Below are 25,062 nucleotides of genomic sequence, written 5' to 3' on the forward strand. Positions count from 1 at the left end.
GTAAAAGTGTTAGACAGACTAAAAGTGTTAGTTAAATACCACTTACCATCATATTTTGCTAGAACTGCCTGAACGTCTGCATAAGCCTGTAATTCTAGAAGGGATTCTAGGAGATTTTCATGTATGTTCAACATACTAAGAGGAGGGAACTCTCTCATTAGCTGCATATTAAAAAAAATGGTTAAAACACGGAAATCAGCACTTATGAAAACAGAAGTTCTTTTGTAGCTTATCAAAATAACAACACATTGTTTCTCCCTGGCTGAATGTAAGCCTCTTGAAGACAGAGAATTTCATTTTTATCTGTCTCCAGTGCCTAGAACTAGAATACACTTAACAGACGTTTATTAAAATTGAATTTGTGGAAGAAAAGATACCCTACAATTTGCTAAATAAATGTATATTCAATATACATTTTGTTATTGAGTCAATTAAAAACAGTTATTTAACTAAAATTTATGTTAAAAACACTTTTAATTAGTAAAAGACAAATATCAATATGATCATCAACATTACTCACATCTCTCATTATTTTTACTGCTTCTCTTATTCTTCCTAATTTTCTTGCACACATGGCTAGTCTTCGTTTAATATAAACTAATACATTGGTGTCTCTTCCTAAATGAAAAAGAAAAGAATAACACAACCATTGGCTAACAGTGTAATCTGAAGTTTTATTTTATGTTATCCATTACATTTATTTACTTACACTGAAGACATAACTGGAATAAGTGTATAATTTGTCCCTACTAATAATTGGCTAAACAATAACATAATGCAAAGTCTATAGTACATGTGCATGTCACAAGTTCATGTTTAAGACTCTCAGAAAAAAAAGCATACGTTAATTGAGCAAAGCGCCATTAACTCATTATTTTATATTTCTGCTTAACAATATTATTATAATCTTCACTGTTGTTTTGACTGGCTAGCTAAGAGATTCCAAAATAAAATTTTCATGGACAATTAAACTTAAAAAGAAAAAGGCTGTCAATGACTAAAAATCTCAAACTACTTCTAGAAAACGTTTTTAAAATGTTTCTTTAACTATCTCATATTCATATTTGAGATTTTATAGGGATAAATAACATGATACTTTTTAACAGATGCAATTTCATTAGTTCCAGCCTGCAAAATTATAAATTCCCACATTTGTGTGTTATAACAACATGCATTAATGAAACATGCTGTATACATCAATATTTAGCCTAGAGAGGGGACATTATCCAAACGTGAATTTCCACAAACAAAAAGATTTAGAATTTAACTGCTAGCAGATAATGCAATATATAAACATTTCAATTTATTGTCCACTAACTGCCAAAATCATGAAACTGAAGCTCTTTGGCCACAAAGAGAAGGCAGCAGCAGTGTTATTGCTTCTAATATCTTTGGTAAAAATGTCTCCCTGTGGGAAAAAAAGAGTTGTCTCAGTTTTGTTGTTCATAAAGGCCTACCTCAAGCATTTCATGGAGGATTTCAGAAACAATCAGTACAAGGTATGAGAGTAAGTATTGTGCTAAGAATTTAATAAAATTAATTCATCCATATCTCATTGTAGTCCCCTGGTCTTAACTGCAGACATACAGAGCTAGAACAGCATTTGTTTTAGGGGATGCCAGAGGAAAACGCAACATCTCAATAGCAACAAGAAAAACTCTAAAATACTGATACAGCACTTTCCTTTTAAGAACAACAAACTACTCCAAGGTGAATTTCTTCAATGGTCTTCCCAATTTCCTCGACATGTATTATATTTGTTTTGACAGTAACTATTATAAAAATTGGCATTGTATCTTTTTTCCACATAATCACAGTAAAACTGTAGTGTTTTCTTTTATTCAACACATTTTCTCTTTTTTTAGTTCACAAATAACCTGGATTACATTAAGTAGTTTATTAGTCACTTCCTATGAAAATGAGCTAACCTATAAGCATTTACCTTTAAAAAAAAAAAAGAATATTTGGAAAGATATGCTCAACTCAGTTTAGATGTGCTTACTAAGCTGGGCTTCATGCTGAGGGCTCTGGTGCTGGTGCTGCTGGGACTTCCTGTAAATTGTCTCCCCAGCTTTGAGGGCCTGTTTAAATAACTTCTCAGCATCTACAATTGTCGTTGCCTCCTCCTCGGCCAATAGAACATAGGCAGTAGCACAACTGCAATGAAAGCAAAATGATGAAGGGCACAGTCAATCTTCCACACCCCCCTCCTGGCCCCTCATGTCCTTATGTTGACCCCCCTCCTGCCCGATCTGTTGAGCTTTAAATGGAGCTGGTTAGGATTTTAATTCACTCGTGGCCTATCACACAGAAGTAACCACAGCACAAACATCCCAAGCCCTGTTTTCCTTCCATCTCTTCTCCTTTCCTCTTGGCCCCCTCTCCCTCTCTCCACTGTCCTTCTCTGGCTTCCCAGTCCAGCCATCTTCCTCAATGGCCTCTGGACTCTGTGCTCCAAGGGCAGCTGGGGGCACCATAGTTCACAGAGCACTGGGCCTAGAGTCAGGAAGACCTTGAACTCAATTCTGGTCTCAAACACCAGCTGGATAATCCCAGACAAGTCCCTTAACCTCTGACTGCCTCTGTTTCTTTAACTTTAAAAAGCATAAAATAATAGCATCTACCTTTCTGGGTTGTTGTTCAAGTACAGTGCTCAGCACTCAGTAACTGCTACATAAATGCTTATTCCTTCCTTTCCCACACCAAAACAACCTACATTCCACCACTGGGTCCCTGGGTTCTGATAGCTGGCATTTATATAGTTTTTAAATCTAGAAAGTACTTTACATAAGTTATCTCATTTGATCCTAACAACCCAGAAAGGTACATGTTATTATTTCCATTTAACAGATGATAAAACTAAGTCTTCAAGAGATTAAGTCATTGTCCTGTAAGTACAATACTCTATCCACTGCACATCTGCTTTTAGGAAAGATTTTGTAGCATTTTGCTCAGAATCAGAACTCTTCATCAATTCCATGGCATTTCCAGGCTATGTTGCTACATGCCTATGCTTACACCCCAGTTTTTAGTTCAGTGATATGCTATCTTTCTCCATTATGATATAAGTTCTTTGAAAGCAGGGACTGTCTTGCATGTTTGTATCTATATTCACAGTGAATGGCACATAAGAGCTCAAAATTCTTTGTCATTCATTTACTCTGATTTTTTCTTTCCCATTATTTATCTTTTCTCGTATTGTTTCTTTCTCTAAACTATCATCTTCCATTTTTTTCTTGAGGTGACAGAGAACAGTGAGAGAGAGGAATGTAAAATGTGAGATAAAATTGTATAGTATTATTATGTAAATTATTTTATATTATATAATATGTATTATGTAAAGAAGAGGTAAGATAATAAATTAATTATGTCATAACTATGCCTGTTTTTATTCTGTATATATTACAACACCTATCTTAATTTCTCTAATTTTAAATTTAATTTTAAAAATTCTTAAATTCCGATAAATAAAAATTTTCAAAAATGATATTTGTATAAATTTCTCTTTAAAAAAACCTTCTGTTTAATGTCCTAGTAAATTTTTCCAAAGTGACTACAAGATTGCTCTGTTGCAAAAATAAATATTATGGAAATACATATCAAGTGATAACATTTATATAACCCAGTGGAATTGCTTGATGACTCCAGGAATGGGGAGGGAAAAAGAGAGGGGAAAAAATGTATCATGAAAACATGAAAAATATTTTTTTTAATTAAAATTTAAAAAAAAAGTGACTACAACTCCCCATCATTATAACATATACACGGTCAGGGAGAAATAAAGTGAGGCAAATAAGAAAATAATTGTGCCTGATAAGCACTACCATGTTCCCAATAGCCCTCCAATCCAATTGCTAGGGCTTCCCTAACTCTGAATCTGCCTTCTCTCATGCCATTTCCTTTTTGTCTAGGGCCTTACAAATGGTATCCAAAATACATCTATCTTCTCTTTGTCCTGTATACTGGTATTCCCAGTCACCTACACCTAACATAAATCTTAGAATTCCTCTTTGATGAAACTTACCTGTCCCATGTCTCCTCTTCCTTTGGGGTTAGGTTCCCTAAATTTCCCAATGGCACTACTACATAATTTGACACACTCAATCTTGTTGATAAGGTGTTTTAAAAAGCTAGAGGTCTTCTTGTTCCCTCCAGGTACTGTGTTCGTCTTTACAATACCCTTATAAAGACAATGTTCCTGCCTTGTTTCTTTAACCCAAAAGAATGATGGAATTAATGGAAATATCTGATTAGGTAAACAGGGAAGATGACACTAGGTCAGGGAATCAATTTAGGGCCATACAAGACACCACAAATTACATTATGTAAATAGTCTCCATATTACACTAGTAAGAGCTCTCAATAAAAGTGAAATATTTAATGATTCTACTAACCAACAGGAAAAAAAAAACTTTAAAAAGAGAACTTATACATAAACTTGGTGAGTTTTGACATACATGTAAATCAGACAGAAAGGAGTACTAAAATTATATTTTTAATAAGATATACTGTTTTAAACATCGCTCACCCACTGAGGAGCATTAACTCCTTAAAAATTGAAACCTCAAATTTACCCCCACCAGGATATATATCCTCTGACAAATCAACTCTGATTCCTTTTTATTAGGCATTCCCTGACATTTATACATTTATATTTTATACTTATTAATATGATGTTTTTAATATTAAGATAATTTGTAAAAACATATCTCATTTCAAATTCAACTGTAATATTCTTAAGAGCAGGGACTATCTTTTACTTCAAATTTACTTTTTGCTCCTTTGTGAAGATTAAATTAACTCTCCCCTGCCCATTTTTAGATTTAATCACCAAAAGTATAAACACCCCACTTACACTTAAATGGGGGAGGTCTGTGACCCACATGTGTGACATTGGGTGACAAATTAGAATCATTTGACTTCCCCACTGGAGAGTCCTAAGCAAAGCTTTAGCTGTAATTGGTACATATAAAATGAAAATCATAGGAAGTGACGAAAAGAAATGGTCTTTAAAAATGCCAAGCTCTTCCTGTGAGGAGGACCCTTCAGCCTTTTCATCTTCGACTTGACTTTGGAGGAGCTCTGACTGAGGATCTCAGACTGCTTCTACTTTCCTCAAACTACCACGTGGGGTGGGTGAAAAAGGCTGACTCCTTTCCTTGATTTTCTGAAGGGACTAGTCTCAGGAGAGACCTACCCTCTTGAGAAAGGCTCCCTGTATCCCCAGGTCCTCGTTTCAAGGCTGAGGCCCCTCTGGCTAGGGACTAATTAGCCTTGCCTGAGTTGAGCCCAAGGCCAGCACAAAATACTTAGTGCTTAGGCTAGATCTTACCCTATCCTCATTCTGATTTTCTTACTTCCACTCTTTCTATGTTTTGGAAATAAATTGTTAAAATAAATCTCTTTGAAATTAATTAAATTCTTGGTGACCCTATTCTTAAATAATCCAGTCCAACCTTTTATAAAAGCCCCTCACATTTCTACCCCTTATACCTTAAATACCATTTTGGTTCAGAGTACTTACGTGTTTAATAAATGCTTATTAATAAAATGAAATTATTTTAAGGAACAAAATAATGGGGGAACTTAGTTCAAAAACCTATCAGTATAGAAAAAAATCTTTCAGAGGGTACATGCTTCTGTTCTTTCACACTGACCTAGAAACTATGCAATAAGCATTAATTACTGTCAAATGTATTAGCAATCTCAAATTTTTTTAAGTACTGTTACTGTTTTCAACATCTATCCAAAAGAAACAAAGGCTACACTTCTAAAAACACAGCCCAGTTGTAAAAAGAAATTGTGTTGTATTGATGGTATGCATATTTTTGGAGAAAAACTCTAAAACTATTCCAAGTTTCTTCAAGAAAAATAAATAATGAATGTAAACAAGATATAAATCAGTTGTCTTGGTATTCCTTTGAAACAAACTTATTTTTCACATATTTCAAACTTACTCATTGTTCAGTTCTAAAGCTTGATAAGCTGCTTTGATACGAGCTGGAGGATTTCTCTCTCGCCAAGCCTTCTGCATAACTAAAAAAAAAATTTTTTTTCAAAAAGCGAAATTTAAAGTATAAATTCTCTTATACAAAATGTACAAAAGCTATGGAGAGCTTTAGTCAAATGAAAAAATGCTTCAAATCACTACTTATTAGAGAAATGCAAATCAAACAGCTCTGAGATTCTACCTCACACCTATCAAACTGGCCAACATGACCAGAAAGGAAAATGATAAATGTTGGAGAGGATGTGGGAAAATTGGAAAACTATTATACTGTTGATAGAATTGTGAACTGATACAACCGTTCTGGAGAGCAACACAGAACAGGCTCAAAGGGTCATAAAACTATGGCCCAACGATATCACTATCAGGTCTGTATCCCAAAGAGATCAGTAATAAGGGAAAAGGATCTACAGGTACAAAAATATTTTTTGGTAGTTCTTTTTATAATGGCAAACTGAGGGGGATGTCTATCACTTGAGGAATAGCTGAACAAGTTGTGGTATATGCTTGTAATGGAACACTATTGTGCCATAAGAAAGACAAATACGATTGTTTCAGAAAAACCTGGGAAGACTTAAATGAACTGATGCAAAGTGAAGTGAGCAGAACCAGGAGAACAGTGTATACAGTAAAAGAAATATTATATAATGATCAACTGTGAAGGACTAATAGCCAAGCAAGGCTAATTCCCAAGGTCTCCATAGGGGAACCATGATGAAAAATGCTATCCACTGTCAAAGAAGGAACTGTGGGAGTCTGATTACAGATCAAAACATTCTAATTTTCACTTTATTTCCTTCATGGGTTGTTTATTGTATGTGTGATATGTGTCATGTTATAGCATAAACAATATGGAAATATGTATTGCATGAAAGTACTGACATGACCTATATCAGACAACTTACTGTCTCAGAGAGGGGGAGAATCTGAATCACAAAATGTCAGAAAACAATTTATCAAAAATTGTTTCTACATATAATTGAACAAAAAAGAAACTCTGTGAACTTAAACAAATATTTTAATCTCTTATTGCTCTAGGCAACTCTATATAACTAAAAATGGAGGCAAATATTGTAAAATTGCATATTCTTAAAACTCACCCGAATGGAATTGGGTTTAATGCCTCATAATAATCCAATTACCTGAGATAAATTTCCATTTATATGAATTAAATTTCCAATGTAAATTTCCAATGTGAAAGCCTGAAGCATAACAAAGTATATTTTCTTCCTCACACGTGAATAATTTTAACCCTTAAAGCACTATTGTGAAATATTAAGTTTACCAAGCCTCTATAAAATATAAATACATACAAATACATAGAAAGTCATGTATTAAGACAATCCATGGAGTTCAAGCCACCTATTACATTATAATCAATTTGAAATATACCACTTCAATTCTTAACATTCTGAAAGATTACAAGAAGCTACCAAAAACATATGAAACCTGAAATGTTAAAAAAAAAAAAGTCTTCATTTAAGCTATGCCTTAATCCAGGAGGCGTATTTTAGTTTGCTTTTGCTGTAAAAGACAAGAAAATCAATTTTGTACACTGTACATTTCTAGAAATTGTCAGTAGTTTCCTTTAATTTTTAACAAAAAAAATCTTTCAACCAAAAGAAGAGAACTGTCCTTTTGCTACTACCATTTATTGGATTAAAATAAAGACTTCACACCAAAAGTTTCTAAACAATAACTTAAAATGATATCCCTAGAACTATCTGGCTTATTTCAGGTTTGATAAGAAACCTAGAGAATCTATATATATTTCTTTTGGAACAAAACCTGCAACTGTCCAGTAAGAATAATGTGGAAAATATTTGAATTTTCCTTTGGAAACAAAATATTAGTCTTGGCTTAGAAGAGGAGACAATATACTCTACTTGGGCAACAAAAATACATTCCTCATATCAAACATGTCACCAACTAGATGACAGCTAATGCTTCCTGAGCTGGACAAATTGATGGAAGTCACCACCTATCTAACAATGACTAGGTAAAAGATAGCAATTCTGTTGAAATATTGAAATACTACCCAAGAAGGAAGTACTTAATATAGATAATACTAGGTACAATATAGATAATACTAGGTAATTATAGATAATATCCTCCACCCTAATTTAGTTATATTACACTATTATAGGTCTCTCCTTTATATATTACAGTACTTCCAGATCAAACTGTAAAAATTAAAACAATTAGAATATCTAAAATCATATTATGGAGGTTCGTTTGCCTTTCATATTTTTTTTTTCAATCTTAGAATCAATACTATGTATTGGTTCCAAAGCAGAAGAACAGTAAGGACTAGGCAGTGGGGGTTTAGTGATTTGCCCAGGGTCACAAAGCTAGGAAGTTGCTGAAGTTAAATTTGAATCCAGGACCTCCTGTCCCTGGACCTGGCTCTCAAATCTCTGAGCTAGCTAGATGCCTCTTTTTTCTTTTCTTTTTCCTTCAGGCAAACTGGGTTAAATGACTTTCTCAAGGTCACACAGCTAGTGAGGAGCTAAATCTGGATTTGAACTCAGGTCTTCCTGACTCCAAGCTTAGAGTACTGACTTTGTCCACTACACTACCTACCTGTCCCTTGCCTTCCACACTTTATTAAACGTGAATGAACAGTCAAAATACTGACAGATTCCAAAATGAGTATTATTAAAAGATATTCACACAATTCACAAATAATAGAGTTGAGGGGAAATTATATTTTAGAACACTACTATGGAAAACAATTGTGAGTTATGTATTGTAGCAAACAGATGTAGCGAACAAAAATAATCTAAAAAGACGTCATATGTGTGCTTTCCAAAATCGTTACAAATATGTTTCATACATTTAGTGATATATTCTTTCCCTTCCCATAAGGGAATGAGGGGAAAGACAGAAATTATGTGACTTGAACAGCAATTTAATTGAAAAGATAAACTTGGGTATGGGAAGAATTTGATACAGTCAAGTCCCTAAATACTTAAAAAAAAAAAAAAACAAGCAGTTATTCATAGCTTTCCAAATGATCTACCAAATGAATTCTAAACTGTTCTTCAAAACCAGGGCAATAGCTGGAGGGGAGAGGGGGAGAAGGTGTTAAGGGGAGGAAGGCAAGAATTTGTAATTTTACAAAGAAAAAAATTCACATCCATCTTGATCATATGTCAAACATCATCAAGAACATACGCAGTGAGAAAAGGAGATGAACTTGTAATGTGGTAAGAAAGATGAATAACAAGACTGTTGGAATGTTGCATTAGAATCCATATAAATACTAAATGACCTAGATGAGGGCCTCAGGTGCACTAGTCAGATAATACATTAGAAGATTTATGGAAAGATACAGACAAGAAATATAGTTGAAAAGGCACAGATGGATTACAAACTGCACTGGTGAAGGGAACTGCCAACAATAATAAGACACACCACTTAAGGGAAATCAACAAACATTAAATTACTACATTTCTAGTAGTCTTTTGTTCTTAAAAGTTTGGTTAGCAGGATGGCAAATGTTTTGGGGTAGATTGGTTAGTTGTCGTTTTTAAGGTCTTTGAACATCAAAAGTGTGTGGGAAAAAAATTAGGCTTTTAATATTCAATTTAACCATCTTTTTGAGGTGCAAACAATTCCTTAGAAAGACAGAGGCTATTAAAACACAGTAATATGAAAGGAGCACCAAAAATTACTAAGCAATTAAGAAAAGTTCCTGATTGGCTGACAATAAGCCTGAAATTTTAGAACAGGAAAATGAGCTTGATTCAGCATATTTCAGTGGGTAAATTCCAATATGGGTTTTTTCTCAAGAATAGCATAAGTTAATCAAATGCTTTGGTAAAATCTAAATAAATTACATTCCCAGGATTCTCTTGATCAGTTTAAAAATTCTTTAAAAAAGGGAAACAAAGTTAGTCTAAAATAACCTGTTCTTGATAAAATTATTCTGGCTCTTATGAGCGCTGATTTCCTTATTAGATGTTCACTAACCATGTCTATGATAATTTGTTCTTGAATTTTGCTTAGAATTGGAGCTCTCTGGCTTTTATTTTGGAAACTCCATTCTCTTCTCTTAAAACAAAACCAAAAACCGGCTGTTTTCCTTTCCCAATCCTACAAGATCACTTTATTTCTGGACAGTCTTTCAAAGATCACTGAAAAGGGCCCAGCAATCACATCTGCCAGTTCTTCACTGCCTTTAGGACATGATTCACCTGAGCCAAGTGACCTGAACTCATCCAGGGCAGATCTATGTTCTCAAGCTTCTTGTTTCTGCTGGGTATCAACTCCCTAATTTGACATTTCTCTTCTATCCTTTCCAGTAAAAAAATTATTCCTTCTGATAGAGAAAGCAAACAAAATAAGAATTGGGAAGTCCAACCTTCTCTCTCACATCTGATGTCACTGTCCTGCCTCCTAAATAGAGGTTCTGTCTCCTCTTTGGACCTTTTCTTGGCCCTAGCATTGCTAACTAAACTGTTTTTTGCTATGCTTCACTCTAACACTGTTCTTAGAGGAAGACACCATGCCCTTTGTATCCATCTTCTATTATTCATCCTTGCCTTTATTTTCTGTGCATGTCTTTTAAAAATCCAAGTTGGCTGGTGAGTTTCATGTGAACACATAATGATCTCGTTAGACCACTTTAATTTTTCCTCAGTGGAATTATTTTTCTTAATTTCTTCAGAATTTCATACTTAAAGAATTTCCACTCCTCCTTGGGCTGCCTTCCCTTTTAAAATTTTAGTCTATTGGACCCTACCTATTCTTTCTCTTTACCCACTGGAATATGCTCTCCTAGAATCTAAGCTATATATTAAACTATGCCCAATTTTCCTATCCTTCTTTATTACAAATTCTAGTGTAGTGGTCCTCCCAAAGTTCCCATTATTTCCACTCCACCTAGCAACCAGTTTTCTTTGTTGGTGTGAATCAGATCCAGAACAGAATTTCCCCTTGTTGGTTCCTCCATCTTTGGAAGGATGAAATTATCATTAAGTCAAAAAATTATTAACTTTTACTCTGCTTTTGGCAGAGAAAAAACTCTAGCAGATGTCTAAATAACTGAAGTCTACCATCACTACTATTTTCTTCTCTGCCAGACTTGTGATCTGTTTCCCAGACTCATCTGTCTCCTCTTTCTAGGCAGGTAGTCTAATAAATTATTCTGACAAGAAGACTGCTTGTTTTTCCTTGTGTTGATCTTGTCTCCTGTGTACTTTTGGGTATCTCTATTATTATTCTTCCTCCACTGTAGCTTCTCTCTACAGTAACTAACTCAATGATCTACACAGGCAGTTTTTTTCTCTCCTTGCTTTTCTTCAATTTAAAGACCTTTTGTTTACATTTTCAAGACTCCATACAAACAGATTCTTAAAATAAAACTATCATTTATACAACACCTTAAGATTTGCAAAGCACTTTGCAAATATTTCCTTCAAATAACATCCCTAGGAGGTAGGTGCTATTATTATGCTCATTTTATGGAGAAAGAAACTGAAACAGATAGCAGTTGAGTGACTTGCTTAGGATCCTACTGCTAGTAAGGCTCTGAAGCTGGATTTGAACTTAGGTCTTTCCTGGGCCCTGGGTAGGCTCTATATCCATTCTGTCACCTAGCTCTCTTGGTAAGGCCTTACTAAATATACAATCACATACCAGAGAAACTGCAGGTTTAGTTCCAGGCCACAGCAATAAAGTGAGTACCACAATAAAGAGAATAACATGAATGTTTTGGTTTCCCAGTGCAAATAAAAGTTATGTTTATATTATGCTATTGTCTATTAAGTGTGTAACAATATTATGTCTAAAAAATGTATATACCTTAATTTTAAAAAATGCTTTAGTGCTAAAAAATGCTATCATCTGAGCCTTCAGTGAGTTATAATCTTTTTGCTGGTAGAGGGTCTTAACTTCCATGTTGATGGCTGTGTCTGGATCAGAGTGGTGGTTGCTGAAAATTGGGATGGCTATGGCAATTTCTTAAAATAAGAAAATGAGGTCTGAGGCATCAATTGGCTCTTCCTTTCACTTGAATACTTACAAGGTCATTGTAGGGTTATTAATTGACCTAATTTCAATATTTCTATATCTCAGGGAATAAGAGGCCTGAAGAAAGGAAGAGAGATGGGGAATGACAGGCTGGTGAAGCATCAGAACACACATGCTGTTGGAAAAATGGCACCAAAAGACTGCTGGATACAAGGTTGCTACCATAAACCTTACATTTTATAAAAAATGCAACATTGCAATAAAGTGAAGCACAATAAAACAAGGTATGCCTGTACTCCATTCCTAACTAGGAGACTATCTTTTTTTTTAATTTTAAGCCATAGTCCAAAACTCAAAATCCTGTTCTCAAATGTTATCTTTTTTGTTTTATAAATGCTTACCTTCTGTCTTAGAATTGATAAGTTCTAAGGCAGAAGATCAGTAACCGTTAAGCAAACAGAGTTAAATGGCTTGCCCAGGGTCACATACTAAGAAGTGTCAGAGATCATATTTGAACCCAGAACCTCCCATATCCAGGCCTGGCTCTCTATCCACTGAACCACCTAGCTGGAGCATATGCTATCTTCTTAACCAGCCATTCACTTTACCAATTGCTTCTCTATTTTGAATTCTTTGCCTTAACTAGGTAGCAGGAAAACATTACATTGTCTAATTTAGTTTCTTGCCCAAAACTATTTCATCTCTAGGAATACTTTCTTGGCTCTTTCTGGCAGTATGATTTGTGTCTGTGATTCAACATAAGTGAGTAGTTGTTGTCAGGATTTATAATTTTGGGGAAGTTTTCTGTAAAATCTTGAATAAAATCTGGGAAAATACCATACTCCTCTATTACTGTTATCAGTTCAACAAAGAGCTGCCTGAGATAAAAAAAACACAAAAAGTTAGAGGGGGAAAAAATATTAAAGAGTTACAACAGTTCCCCTCAGCAAGGAGTTATTAACTACTACAATTTGTCAGTTCTTTCCTCAACTCTTATCGAATGATCTCTAAACCTGACACTTCCTTTGAACTCATGTTCTTTCCTTGGGTAGTAGGTAGCTGCTTTTTTGGAATGCAATTATCAAGCCTCTTCACCTTACCTTCTAGGAAAATGGCCAGATTGTACTTTGAGCATAAATGACAGACATTTAACAGTAAGAGAAATACAAACATTATACATTCCATAAAGGTCACTGAAAGATTCACCCTCCACACTCACTAAAGAACATCTTGTAGTTTTTACTAATATCTTCCCTGCTATCACTGGAATGAATGGCAAATGTGTAAAAATAGAAGGTAGGGGTAAATATATGCCAAGTTTTAAAATGTAGGAAATTAACTATGTTTAGGTATTAGGAAGATCTAAGTTCGGTGTTTGAGACTTGAGTTTTGATATATACAAAAATTAAGAAAAGCATAAGAAGTAGAAGCCCTAAGGCATAGTCCCTTGATTCCTTCTGAAAAGGAACTGGAAACATAGGAAATTAATACAGTTCAACAAGAATCCCTGGACTATATATCTTTTGCTATGAAATCAGATATGGATGTTAAAGAAGTTTTACTAAAAAGGGGGAAAGAGTAAGATAAGAAGGCCACTGAATATAATAGAAACATTAAAAAAAAAAAACCCCTATAGTCAAGTAGGAAGAAATCTATGGAAAGGAGGAAGAGATCGAAGATCCATGACAAAAATGAGATGAATGTTGGAATTAAATTTTGAAATTCTTCCCTTCCTATATCAATTGCCAAATCTTGTCAATTCTATTTCCACACTATTACTTGAATTTATCCCCTTTTTTCTATTTATATATTACCACAGTCCTGATCCTTATCATCTTTCACCTAAACTAGTGTAGTAGCCTTCTCAATAGCAGTGTCCCTTGCATGCCCTTTGATCCAGCAACACCATTACTATGTTTGTATCCCAAAGAGATAAAAAAAAATGGAAAAGAATGTTTGTATAAAAATATTGATGGCTGTGCTTTTTGTGCTATAAGGAAACATGAACTATTGATTTCTATATGATCTGGAAAGACCTCCATGAACTGATGTGGAGTGAAATAAGTAGAACCAGGAAAGCACACAGTAACTGAAACACTGTGGGATGATCAAAAGTAATTGACTTTGTTACTTATAGCAATGCAACTCTGAGACACTTATGAGAAAAAATGCTATCCACATCTAGAGAAAGAACTGTGGGAATAGAAATGCAGAAGAAAACATATGATTTATCATTTGTTTATATGAGTATATGACTTAGGGTTTTGGTTTTAAAAGATCACTATAAACTATGCCCAAAGGGCGACAAAAGAATATCTACCCTTTGACCCAGCCATAGCACTGCTGGGTCTGTATCCCAAAGAGATAATGGACACAAAGACTTGTACAAAAATATTCATAGCTGCGCTCTTTGTGGTGGCCCAAAACTGGAAAACGAGGGGATGCCCATCAATTGGGGAATGGCTGAACAAACTGTGGTATATGTTGGTGATGGAATACTATTGTGCTCAAAGGAATAATAAAGTGGAGAAGTTCCATGGAGACTGGAACAACCTCCAGGAAGTGATGCAGAGCGAGAGGAGCAGAACCAGGAGAACATTGTACACAGAGACTAATACACTGTGGTATAATCGAACGTAATGGACTTCTCCATTAGGGGCGGTGTAATGTCCCTGAACAACTTTCAGGGATCCAGGAGAAAAAAAACACCATTCATAAGCAAAGGATAAACTATGGGAGTGGAAACACCGAGAAAAAGCAACTGCCTGAATACAGAGGTTGAGGGGACATGACAGAGGATAGACTTTAAATGAACACTCTAATGCAAATACTATCAACAAAGCAATGGGTTCAAATCAAGAAAACATCTAATGCCCAGTGGACTTACACGTCGGCTATGGGGGGTGGGGGGGAGGAAAAGAAAATGATCTATGTCTTTAACGAATAATGCTTGGAAATGATCAAATAAAATATATTAAAAGATCACTATATTACAAAAATAAATACTATGGAATAGGTTTTGAGTGATAATATAAGTATAACCCAGTGGAATTGCTTGTCAACTCCTAGAGTGAGGAGGAAAGAGACAATAAGAAATCATGTAACCATGGAAAATTTTTTTAAATTAAATTTTAAATTTTAAAAAAGCAGTGTTCCTGCATCTAGTCATTCTACTCTCCAATCCTTTCTTCATGCAACTGCCAGACTGATATTCCTAAAGCACAAGTCTGACCATGTCCCTCTGACTCAGTGACTACTTTTTATCTGTAGGTTAAAATATAAACTCTTTTAGTTGACTTTAAAAAAAAAAAAACCTTTACCTTCTGTCTTTGAATCAATACCAAGTATCAGTTCTAAGTCAGAAGAGCAGTAAGGGCTAGACAAATGGGGTTAAGTGACTTGCCTAGAGTCACACAGCCAGGAAGTATCAGGCCACATTTGAACCCAGGACCTCCCATCTCCAGACCTGGCTAGCTGAATCACTTAACTGCCCTCTTTATTTGACTTCTAAAGCCTTCTAAATCCAGCCAGATTGGCCTCTTTTATTCCCTATACATAACATTCCATCTCTCAACTTGACATCTTTCATTGGCTGTCCCTCTCTGGAGCACATTCTTTCCTTACCTCTGCCTCTGAGAATCCCCAGTTTCAAAGTTCAGCTCAAGCACTGCCTTCAATAGGAATCTTATCCTGATTCCTTCTTCTAGAAACTATTTTAATATATAATTTGTATTGAATTTTCTAAGTGCATGTACTTGTTGCTTTCCTCCAATGGAATGGAATATTCTTAAGAACAGGGACTGTTTATTTTTGTTTTTCTGTCCTCAGTGACTAACATAATGCCTCATATATAGTAAGTACTTAATAAGTGTTTATTGAATTTTAAAAAATAAAATTATATTTTATTTTCAAAAAGTCCTCCCTTCTCTCCCTCTCTCTTATCCCTTAAATTGAAGAAAAACAAAACCCTTTTTACAATTTTTTATACACAAGCAGAACAAATTCCTGCATTGGCCATGTTCAAAAATAATTGGTCTTATCTGTCCTCTTAGTCCATCCCTTTTGTCAGGAGGTGGGAGTATGTTTCATCATGAGTCCTTTGTGATTGTGGTGGACTGTCTCTAAGCTGCCAAATCTAATGGCTTTTTCTCTATCCTCATCTTCCTTGATTTCTCTGCAGCCTTTGACACTATTGATCATTCTCCTCTTGATACTTCTCTAAGGGTACAATACCAACACTCTCCTGATTTTTCTTCTACCTATCTGACTGCTCCTTCTCTTTCTCCTTTGTTGGATCCTCCCCCATACCATGCCTTCTAACAGTAGGTGTCCTTCAAGGTTCAATTCTGGGCCTTCTTCTGTTTCCTTCTCATCAACTTGCATGTATTTAATTATCATTGCTAGGCTGATGATTCTCAAACCTATCTTTCCTGTCCCAATTTCTCTACTTACTTCCAATCTCCTATCTCCAAGTGCCATTTAGATATCTCGAACTAGATGTCCAGTAGACACTTTAAACTCAATGTCCAAAATGTAACTCATTATCTTTCCCTTTAAATGTCTTCCCACCTCCAAGACACCTTCCCTATTCCTGTAGAGGGCAGCACTATCCTCTCTGTCCCTCAGATTTACAACCCAGAAGTCATCATCCTTTTCCCTCTCTCACTCTCCATGTCCAAGCTATTGATTAGCAAGGCCTTTCAATTTCACTGTTGCAGCATCTTTGAATACTCCCTCTTCTCTCCTCTGACATTATCCCCCCACCCCCATCCATGAAGGCCTTCATGACTTCATACTTGGACTTATTATAATAGTGAGTATGCTTGCTTCAAGTCTCCTCCCATTCCAATCCACCCTCAATTCAATCACTAAAGTGAATTTCCTAAAACTCTGATCCAATCATGCATCTTCTCTACTACTCAATAAACTCCAATGGCTCCCTATAGCCTTCAGAAGCCAATTTTTAAAAATGCTGTTTGGTGTGAGGACAGAATGAGAACAGCCAGGGGCCTCCATCAAGCAAAGTTCTGGAAAGCCTAAAGACCCCCAGCAGCAAAGCTCTGGGGTAGCCATAGTGCAGCTAAAGTCAGACTTGTAGCTCACTCCTCACCTGAGGCTTCAACCCCTCCTTTCCTGAAACTGTACCTTCCTACCAAAACCTACTGATGCATGCATTCTCTGGGAATCTGGGTTAGGTGGTTACATATTGACATATTGATTTATCAGCCTATAGAAAACTCTGTCTAGATTCGATGATGTAAACTAAATCCATTGTACAGAACTTATAAATCACTGACAACCACTGTGTAAGTGAAAAGCTTACTTAAGCCCTCAGCCTATTTAAATCTCTCTATAAATTAGAAGCTGTGATCAATAAACTTTGCTGTGATTTGCTACCAGCTTGTCTCTGGCCCTACTGATACCAGAATCTATTTTCTCATCTCCCCCACCCTGTCCTGGGGTCCCTTCAATTATTTGATAGAGCTGGTCTCTATCAGTTTGGCATTTAAAGACCTTCATAACCTTGCCCCCTCCTTCCTTCTATTCTTCTTATACTTCACTCCCCAGCCATATTCTTCAGTCCAGTGACACTGGCTTCCAGGCTATTGCACCAATAAGACACTCCAGTCTCCAGGCATTTTCTCTGTCTCAGTCTCTGGAATGCTCTCCCTCCTTCACTTCAACTATTGACCTTCCTGGCTTCCTTAAAGTCCCAACTAAGGGAACTTTCTATAGGAAGCTTCCCCAACTCCTCCTAATTGCAATGCTTTCTCTCTTTTAATTAATACATGTCTACTGATTGACTGATCAGAAATTGTTAGTCTTTCAAAGTTGTTTGTCTTTATAATGTTGCTATCATTATTTTTTAAAACCCTTACCTTCCATCTTAGAATCAATACTTTTGTTTGGGTTCTAAGGTAGAAGAGCAATAGGGGCTAGGCAATGGGGGTCAAACGACTTTCCCAGGGTCTTGTCAAAAGCTTTTTCTACATCTACTAACATAATCTTATAAGATTTTCATTGTTCTTGCTATTAATATAGTCAATTATATTTATGGTTTTCCTAATATTGAGTCAGTCTTGCATTCCTAGTATAAATCCAGCTTAGTAATAGTGTAATATCTTTGTGAATGTTTATTGAGTTTTTTTAATGAATGCTGACTCTATAGTTATGCCATACTCTAGAAGCTACATATCTTTAAGGCATTTCCTTTATCTTATGTTTCTATTTACAGTTTTCATTAACTATATATACCAACTGCCTTGGGTTCATATATATGTTCAGCCAAGCAGAAATGTTTTATGGTAAACATTATTTCAGAAGATAAACTGTCTTTATCTTTGGATTATATATTTGTGTTTGTTTTCTGAAGAGCTTTATTTGAGGGTATCGAGGTGGCACAGTGGATAGAGCACTAGATCTGGAGCCAGGAAAACAACTCAAATTCATATGGATACATTTATCAGCTGTGTGACCCTGGACAAGTCACTTAACTTGTTTGCCTTAATTCTTTAACTGTAGAATGAGGATAATAATAATACCAACCTCTCAAGATTGTTGTGAAAATCAAATGAAATAATATTTGTAAAGCACTTGGCATAGTACCTGGCATATATGAGTTACATAAATGCCAAGTATTATCTTTATCATTATTATTTTTAAAGTATAACTACCTTAGGGTTTTGATGTTAAAAGATCACTCTACTGCAAATATGAATAACATGGAAATAGGTTTTGAACCTATTATATATGTATAACCCAGTGGAACTGCCTGTCAGCTCTGGGAGAGGAAAGAAAAGAAAGTGGGCAGGAATCATGAATCACGTAACCATGCAAAAATATTCTAAATTTAAAAAATAAAGTATAACTATTTTATAGTTCTTCAGTGAAAACTACTTATTTTTTCTAGTATTTTGCATACCTAATTTACTCACTAGGCAAAGTACAGGCTAACTCTCTCTCTATTTCCCTCCCTCCTACCTCATAATTTATTATTTTAGATAATCATTTTATATTCCAAACTTCCATGCAATTGACATACAATTAAGTCATTGATATAGTCTAACTGAAGGTTGAGTTTCTTTGGATAATAAAAGAAACAACTTCACAAAGTTTATTCAGTACTGTAATATCTTTTTCTCAAGGAAACTAACAGGGATGTCAAATTAGTTCCCAACTTCAAGAAAAGTTTCAACTCGATATGAGTTTCTTATACACAAAATTTTAACTCTTAACTCCATAAGTACACCATAATCAATAACTGTGAAGAAAGAGTAAAAACTTTTCAGTAACTGTCACAATCATCACTTCCCTTAGAACACACAAAAAAGTACCTGTATCTGAAGGACGTAGAGAGTCAGTATCACAAGTGAAAAAAGTCTGATGATCCTGAGCTGACAAGTTCATGTCATAGTATGTAAGTGGTTCCTTACCCGTCACCCATGTATATCTTTACCAAAACAGAAGAAAACATTCTAATTGAGTATAGCAGACAATCTGACAACTTCAACAGATACTGTTTTAAATGTGAAAAAGATAATTGGTTAAATTATCATAAAAAAAATAAAAGTAGAAACAGAGTAGAATGGAAAAAATGTTGGACACGGTGTCAGAGTTCTAAGTTTGAATGCCTAGACTCACCATGTAATCCTAGCAAAGCTAAATAAGCTCTGTGAGCCTCATCTACACTCCCTATCTCATGGCCAGTTGTAAGGAAAGTATTTTGTAAATTTTAAAGTGCTGTATAAAACTTAATAATTATATTATTGTAGTACCTATCACACTGTAGGCATGTAATAAATGTTTATTGACTAGTTTAGATCCTTCTTACCTTCTCAAAGTTCAAAAAAAAAACCTCCAAGAACTATTCCCCAAGAAGTAATCAAAAGGTTCATCAAAACATTGCTATCATTTCCTAAGAAATTATTTCAATTTGCCTCAAAATGAACCACAGCACTTCTCCATCTCAAATAAAATGAAAAATGGTCAAATAAAATACACGTTGGCCAAAACTGAAGAGTAATAGCAAGATAGCAAAATTAATATATTTTCTTCTATGTAGTCTAAAATGTCCACTGTTATTAGGAAAGAAAAAAATGTAGTATAATTTTTTTTTAACCCTTACCTTCCATCTTGGAATCAATACTGTGTATTGGCTCCAAGGCAGAAGATGGTAAGGGCTAGGCAATGGGGGTCAAGTGACTTGCCCAGGGTCACACAGCTGAGAAGTGTCTGAGGCCAAATTTGAACCTAGGACCACCCATCTCTAGGCCTGACTCTCAATCCACTGAGCCACCCAGCTGCCCCCAAAGTAGTATAAATTTTAAAAACTGGAAAAGCATCCTGACCTGAGACCAAGTGAGTGAAATACCAGAGTAAATTTTTCCCACCGTTCTGAAGTTTATGTATAATTGTGAAATATGCTAACCCCTAAAATATTTTTATTCTGATTACTTCTAAACAGTTTCTATAAAAACTATATTCAAAATATTTATTTTCTAATTGTATATCAAAAGAATATTTGTTTTGAAAGGATGCTTCTTATTGTTACTGAAAGGAAAATACTTATTGGATTTAAGCAGAATATCATCACTTCAAAGGCAAGATTTTGTCTCTTTACCTTCCATGCATAAAACAACACTTTGTATATAGCAGATATTTAATAAATGTTAACTGAAAGAAACAGTAATAGTAATGCTTCTACAAGCTGAAACTTCAGATCACACAACCTCAATATGTTCCAGTTTTTCCCAACCACAAATGGGGCTAACCTTTTTCACAAAAGTTGTGGTTTTAATATCCACAAAATGTATCGTACTTCATTAGCACTTTTCATAAAAGAATAAAGTATTATTACTAATATGTACAAAATTAAATTAAAATATAGTACCTTCTATATTCAGCTCCTCTGAAAAGATTTAAAGGGTTTCGCCATACTTTGCATTCTAGAAAAATTAAATGAAAACATATTTAAAATTCTGAAATCAAAACTATATACAGCAATTAAAAAAATAACACTAGGACATCAAGATGACCATTAATTCATTCATTCAATTTTTTTTCAAAAAGATAGTATTTTCATGCTTGCCATTTTTTTCCTTCAGCAATATTTTTTTTTTACCAATTATATGTAAAAAGAATTTTTGGCATTCATTTTCTAATATTTTAAGTTCTAAATTCTCCATATCTCTCCCCTCCCCCTCCCTGAAACAGTAAGCAATTTAATAATAGATTATATGTGTACTTTTATACAAAATATATTTCCATATTTGTCATGTCATAGAAGACACATTAAAAAAATAAAGGAAAAAAGTGAAAAATGGTATGTTTCAAGATGCTTTCAGACTCTATTGGTTCTTTCTCTGGTAAAAGATAGCATTTTTCATCATAAATCCTTCATAATTGTCTTAGATCACTGCATTGCTGAGAATAGCTAAGTCAATTAACAGATGTTCATCTTAAAGAATTGTTATTCCTATGTACAATATTCTCCTGGTTCTGCTCACTTTATTTGGCATCAGCTCATCCAAGTCTTTCCAGGTTTTTATGATATCCTCCTGCTCATCATTTTTATAGCATAAAAGTATTCCAATATCATATATCACAATTTCTTCAGCCCATTTTCCAACTGATGGGTATCCCCTCAATTTCCAATCCTTTGCTACCTCAAGAAGAGCTACTATAAACATTTTTGTACAAATAAGTCTTTTCCTCTTTTTTTTTTTAATTTTTTTGAGATTCAGATCTAATAGTGGTACGGCTAAATCAAAGAGTATGCACACTTTTATAGTCCTTTGGGCATAGCTCTAGATTGCTCTCAAGAACAGCTGAATCAATTTACAACTCCATGAACAGTGCATTCATGTCCCCACCAACATTTATCATTTTCTTTTTATCATATTAGCCAATCTGATAGGTGTGAAGTGGTACTACATAATTGTTTTCATTTTCATTTCTCTAATTAATAGTTGTTTGGAGCATTTTTTTCATCTAAAGATAGCTTTGAGGAGGCAGCTGGGTGGGATTGAGCCAGGCCTAGAGACAAGAAGTCCTGGGTTAAAATCTGGCCTCAGATACTTCCCAGCTGGGCGACCGTGGCCAAGTCACTTAACCCCCATTGCCTAGCCCTTACCACTCTTCTGCCTTGGAGCCAATACATAGTATTGACTCCAAGAAGGAAGGTAAGGGTTTAAAAAAAAAAAAGATAGCTTTGATTTCTTCATCTGAAAACTGCCTGTTTATATCCTTTGGCCATTTATTAATTGGGGAATGACATGTGTTCTTATAATCTGACTCAGTTCTCTATATATTTGAGAAATAAGGCCTTTGTCAGAGATACTTGCTGTAAAAAATTTTTTTCCCAGTTTTCTGTTTTTCTACTAAGCTTGGCTGCATAAGTTTTGTGTCTGCAAATACTTTTTAATTTAATGTAATCAAAATTATCCATTTTATATCTTGTAATGCTCTCTATCTCTTGTTTGGTTATAAATTCTTCCCTTATCCATTTTCCTTAGAACTTTCTGTCATGCTAGGTGCTGTAGGGAAAATAAAAATGATTAAAATTTGATTCCCTGCTAAAGATCTCATGCTCTAAAAGAGATAAGACAAGGAAATAGATACCTAGACTATAAAAGTAACAGATAAAATATGATAGAAGTTCACTGAAGGGAGAGCTAACTTCTTGTTAGGAAAAAAACAGGAAGTCTAAAGGAGGAAACATTATTTGAGTTGTGCTTTGAAGGTTGAGAAAAACAAAGTAAGACCTTAAAAGGGTAGATATTTATGAACAAAGGCAAACAGAAAACATAGGGTGTGTTCTGGAATAATTCAATCTGACTAGAGAAAAGAAATAACAAAAAACAAATCAAGTTGGAAAGATAGGCCAGCTCCAGAAGTGCCTTGAATGTCAGGCTAAGCAATTTATCAGAGATTACAAACTCTTAAACAGTCTGCAAAACTCTTTAGTGCTTGAATCAAATTAAAATTTAATTGGAAAATGTTTAACAAAACAAATAAAAACACAATACAACATATATAATGTTAAGCTGAGGCTAAATCAATACAGGGATCCCTTTTTATTCATGTATGACACTGTAGTTTTAGACATTATTCAGTAGACATGGAAAACCATTTAAAGTTTTTAAACAGGAGAATAATATAACTAGAGTTGCTTTATAGTAAATAACAGCTAGGACATAGCACAGAAAAGTTTACATAGAAATTAGATCTATAGTGAAAATCCCTCACTTAATTTTTGAACAAATAGCAGACATCCATTTGCATTATGCAATAATTGCTCTTCTCTCTTTCTGGTCATCTATGAAACGTTTGGCCTATAAGAAACGAAATTGCTACCAGGGTATTTCTGAAAGACTATTCACCTTGAAATGTTTTTATACCAAATAAATTATATGGTTCCTATAACTGATTTTATTAAGCTAGGTGCATCAAAATTAACAATTATAAAGTAGCTCATTATTTTTTTAATCCTCCACTAATATTCTATTCTGGTGCTTCATTGTCATATGATGGCATCCCTGGGTTCTAAAAGGCTATGCAAGTAGTGTTCAAGTTCTTACAGGACTGAACAAGCTAGAAATATTTCAAATATAGACCAAAGATAGATTGTTGTTTGAAGCTCAACCTAAGTTCAGAAAAGCTCATCACCATGAGGCTGATCAGAAGGCAATGAACTCCTTAGATTTGGCAATTCAGAAAACTGTCTCCTAAAGTGTGGCTGAGGAAGTATGGGACTACACAGGCAGGAAGATACCCATCCCAATTAATCTCAAGTCTTTTGAAGCATTATTACAAAATAATTAACTATGTGGAATAGAAAGAAAGCAATAATTCCTAAATCATCTATATCTAACCACAGAATCAATCATTTTTCACATTCCATAATAAATTTTGGCTTTTTAATTATGTTTGATTTAGCCAGTAACAGCAAGTGGAAAGATATTTTATAACATGGGATAATGAGTCTAGATTAAAAAGCTAACTACTGAAAATTATTGCCCCTCCTCTAAAGAAAGCAGAGGACAGAGCCAAAGTGGGGGAGTGATAAAAAGTAGTGTTCCTAACCACAAATTCCTAACAGATTTAGAAAATGTAGGGATAACTAAGTGGCTCAATGGACAGAGGACCAGGCCTCTGACACTTCCTAAATGTCTGACCCTGGGCAGTTGACTTAACCCCCATTGCCTAGCCATTACCACTCTTTTACCTTGGAACAGAGTCTTAGTATTGATTCTAAAAGGAAAGGGAGGACAAGAGGGAAATATATCAGACCAAATCCAGATAGGGAAATCCAAAAAGAATGACAGTGAGTCCTTTGTCCAGCCTAGCTCAGCACATAGGGAGACAAACTGAGAGGGCTAAGAACACTAGGAACAGGGTGGGGTGAGCATTCCAACACCCAGAAAGATGCTACTTGGGCAAGAGGAAGTCTCAGACCCAATGGGATACTCTGATGGAGACAGAGGTCAACTGGCAGCTTTATCATCCATCACCCAGTATTTAATCCCAGATCCAAGGTGATGTAAGAAAAGGATTTGCCCATGGCAGTGGCATTCCCATTCCTGAGTAGGAGGATTATGGGGAGTGTATAGAGAAAGGAAGAAGTTCAGAAGCCAGAATCAACAGCAATAACTTGGCACAGACCTCAAGAGCAAAGCAGGGGCTCATCTCCATGTAGCTCAGTCTCTAGAAGAATAACCAAGGAGGGAATTCCAGATCAAAGGGAGCCTACCATTCAGTTTTTTGAAACCAAAAGAGCTTCCCCACTGGCTGATGGAGTTCAACTCCTGCACAGACTCAGGCTCATCCATCACACTTTGCCCTGGATCAGACCAGCTGGAGAACAAGTCCCCAGCCTGTCCCTGAGATCCTAGAATAGCACAATATTTGCTATCCTGAGAAAACAGCAACAGTACCAAACCAAACCTTCCCTCTTGAAGTGTCACAAAGCTCAGCCCTAATATCTAAAGTCAGAAAGGAAACTGAAAGAATGGGTAAACAAAAAATGAATCTGTCAAGGATGCTCAAAATATAAACACAGAAGAAAATTACTTCAAAAT

The 25,062-nt window shown here is 35.1% G+C and overlaps 1 protein-coding gene across 4 annotated transcripts in view; it reads right to left on the minus strand.

The window, feature by feature from the left end:
- ST7L (suppression of tumorigenicity 7 like) overlaps positions 1-25,062 on the minus strand; it is a 75,730-nt gene that overhangs the window by 41,872 nt on the left and 8,796 nt on the right. For all 4 annotated transcript variants that reach the window (XM_007485149.3, XM_016429088.2, XM_056819213.1 and 1 more), the window contains 6 exons: positions 20,874-20,928; positions 19,318-19,433; positions 5,958-6,036; positions 2,003-2,157; positions 521-618; positions 47-161 (listed from right to left, as the gene is read on the minus strand). In XM_007485149.3, coding sequence (XP_007485211.1) covers positions 47-161; positions 521-618; positions 2,003-2,157; positions 5,958-6,036; positions 19,318-19,433; positions 20,874-20,928 — 618 coding nt within the window. The remainder of the gene's footprint in view (positions 1-46; positions 162-520; positions 619-2,002; positions 2,158-5,957; positions 6,037-19,317; positions 19,434-20,873; positions 20,929-25,062) is intronic.

Source organism: Monodelphis domestica, chromosome 2 (assembly GCF_027887165.1).
Source record: "Monodelphis domestica isolate mMonDom1 chromosome 2, mMonDom1.pri, whole genome shotgun sequence".
Taxonomy (NCBI): domain Eukaryota; kingdom Metazoa; phylum Chordata; class Mammalia; order Didelphimorphia; family Didelphidae; genus Monodelphis; species Monodelphis domestica.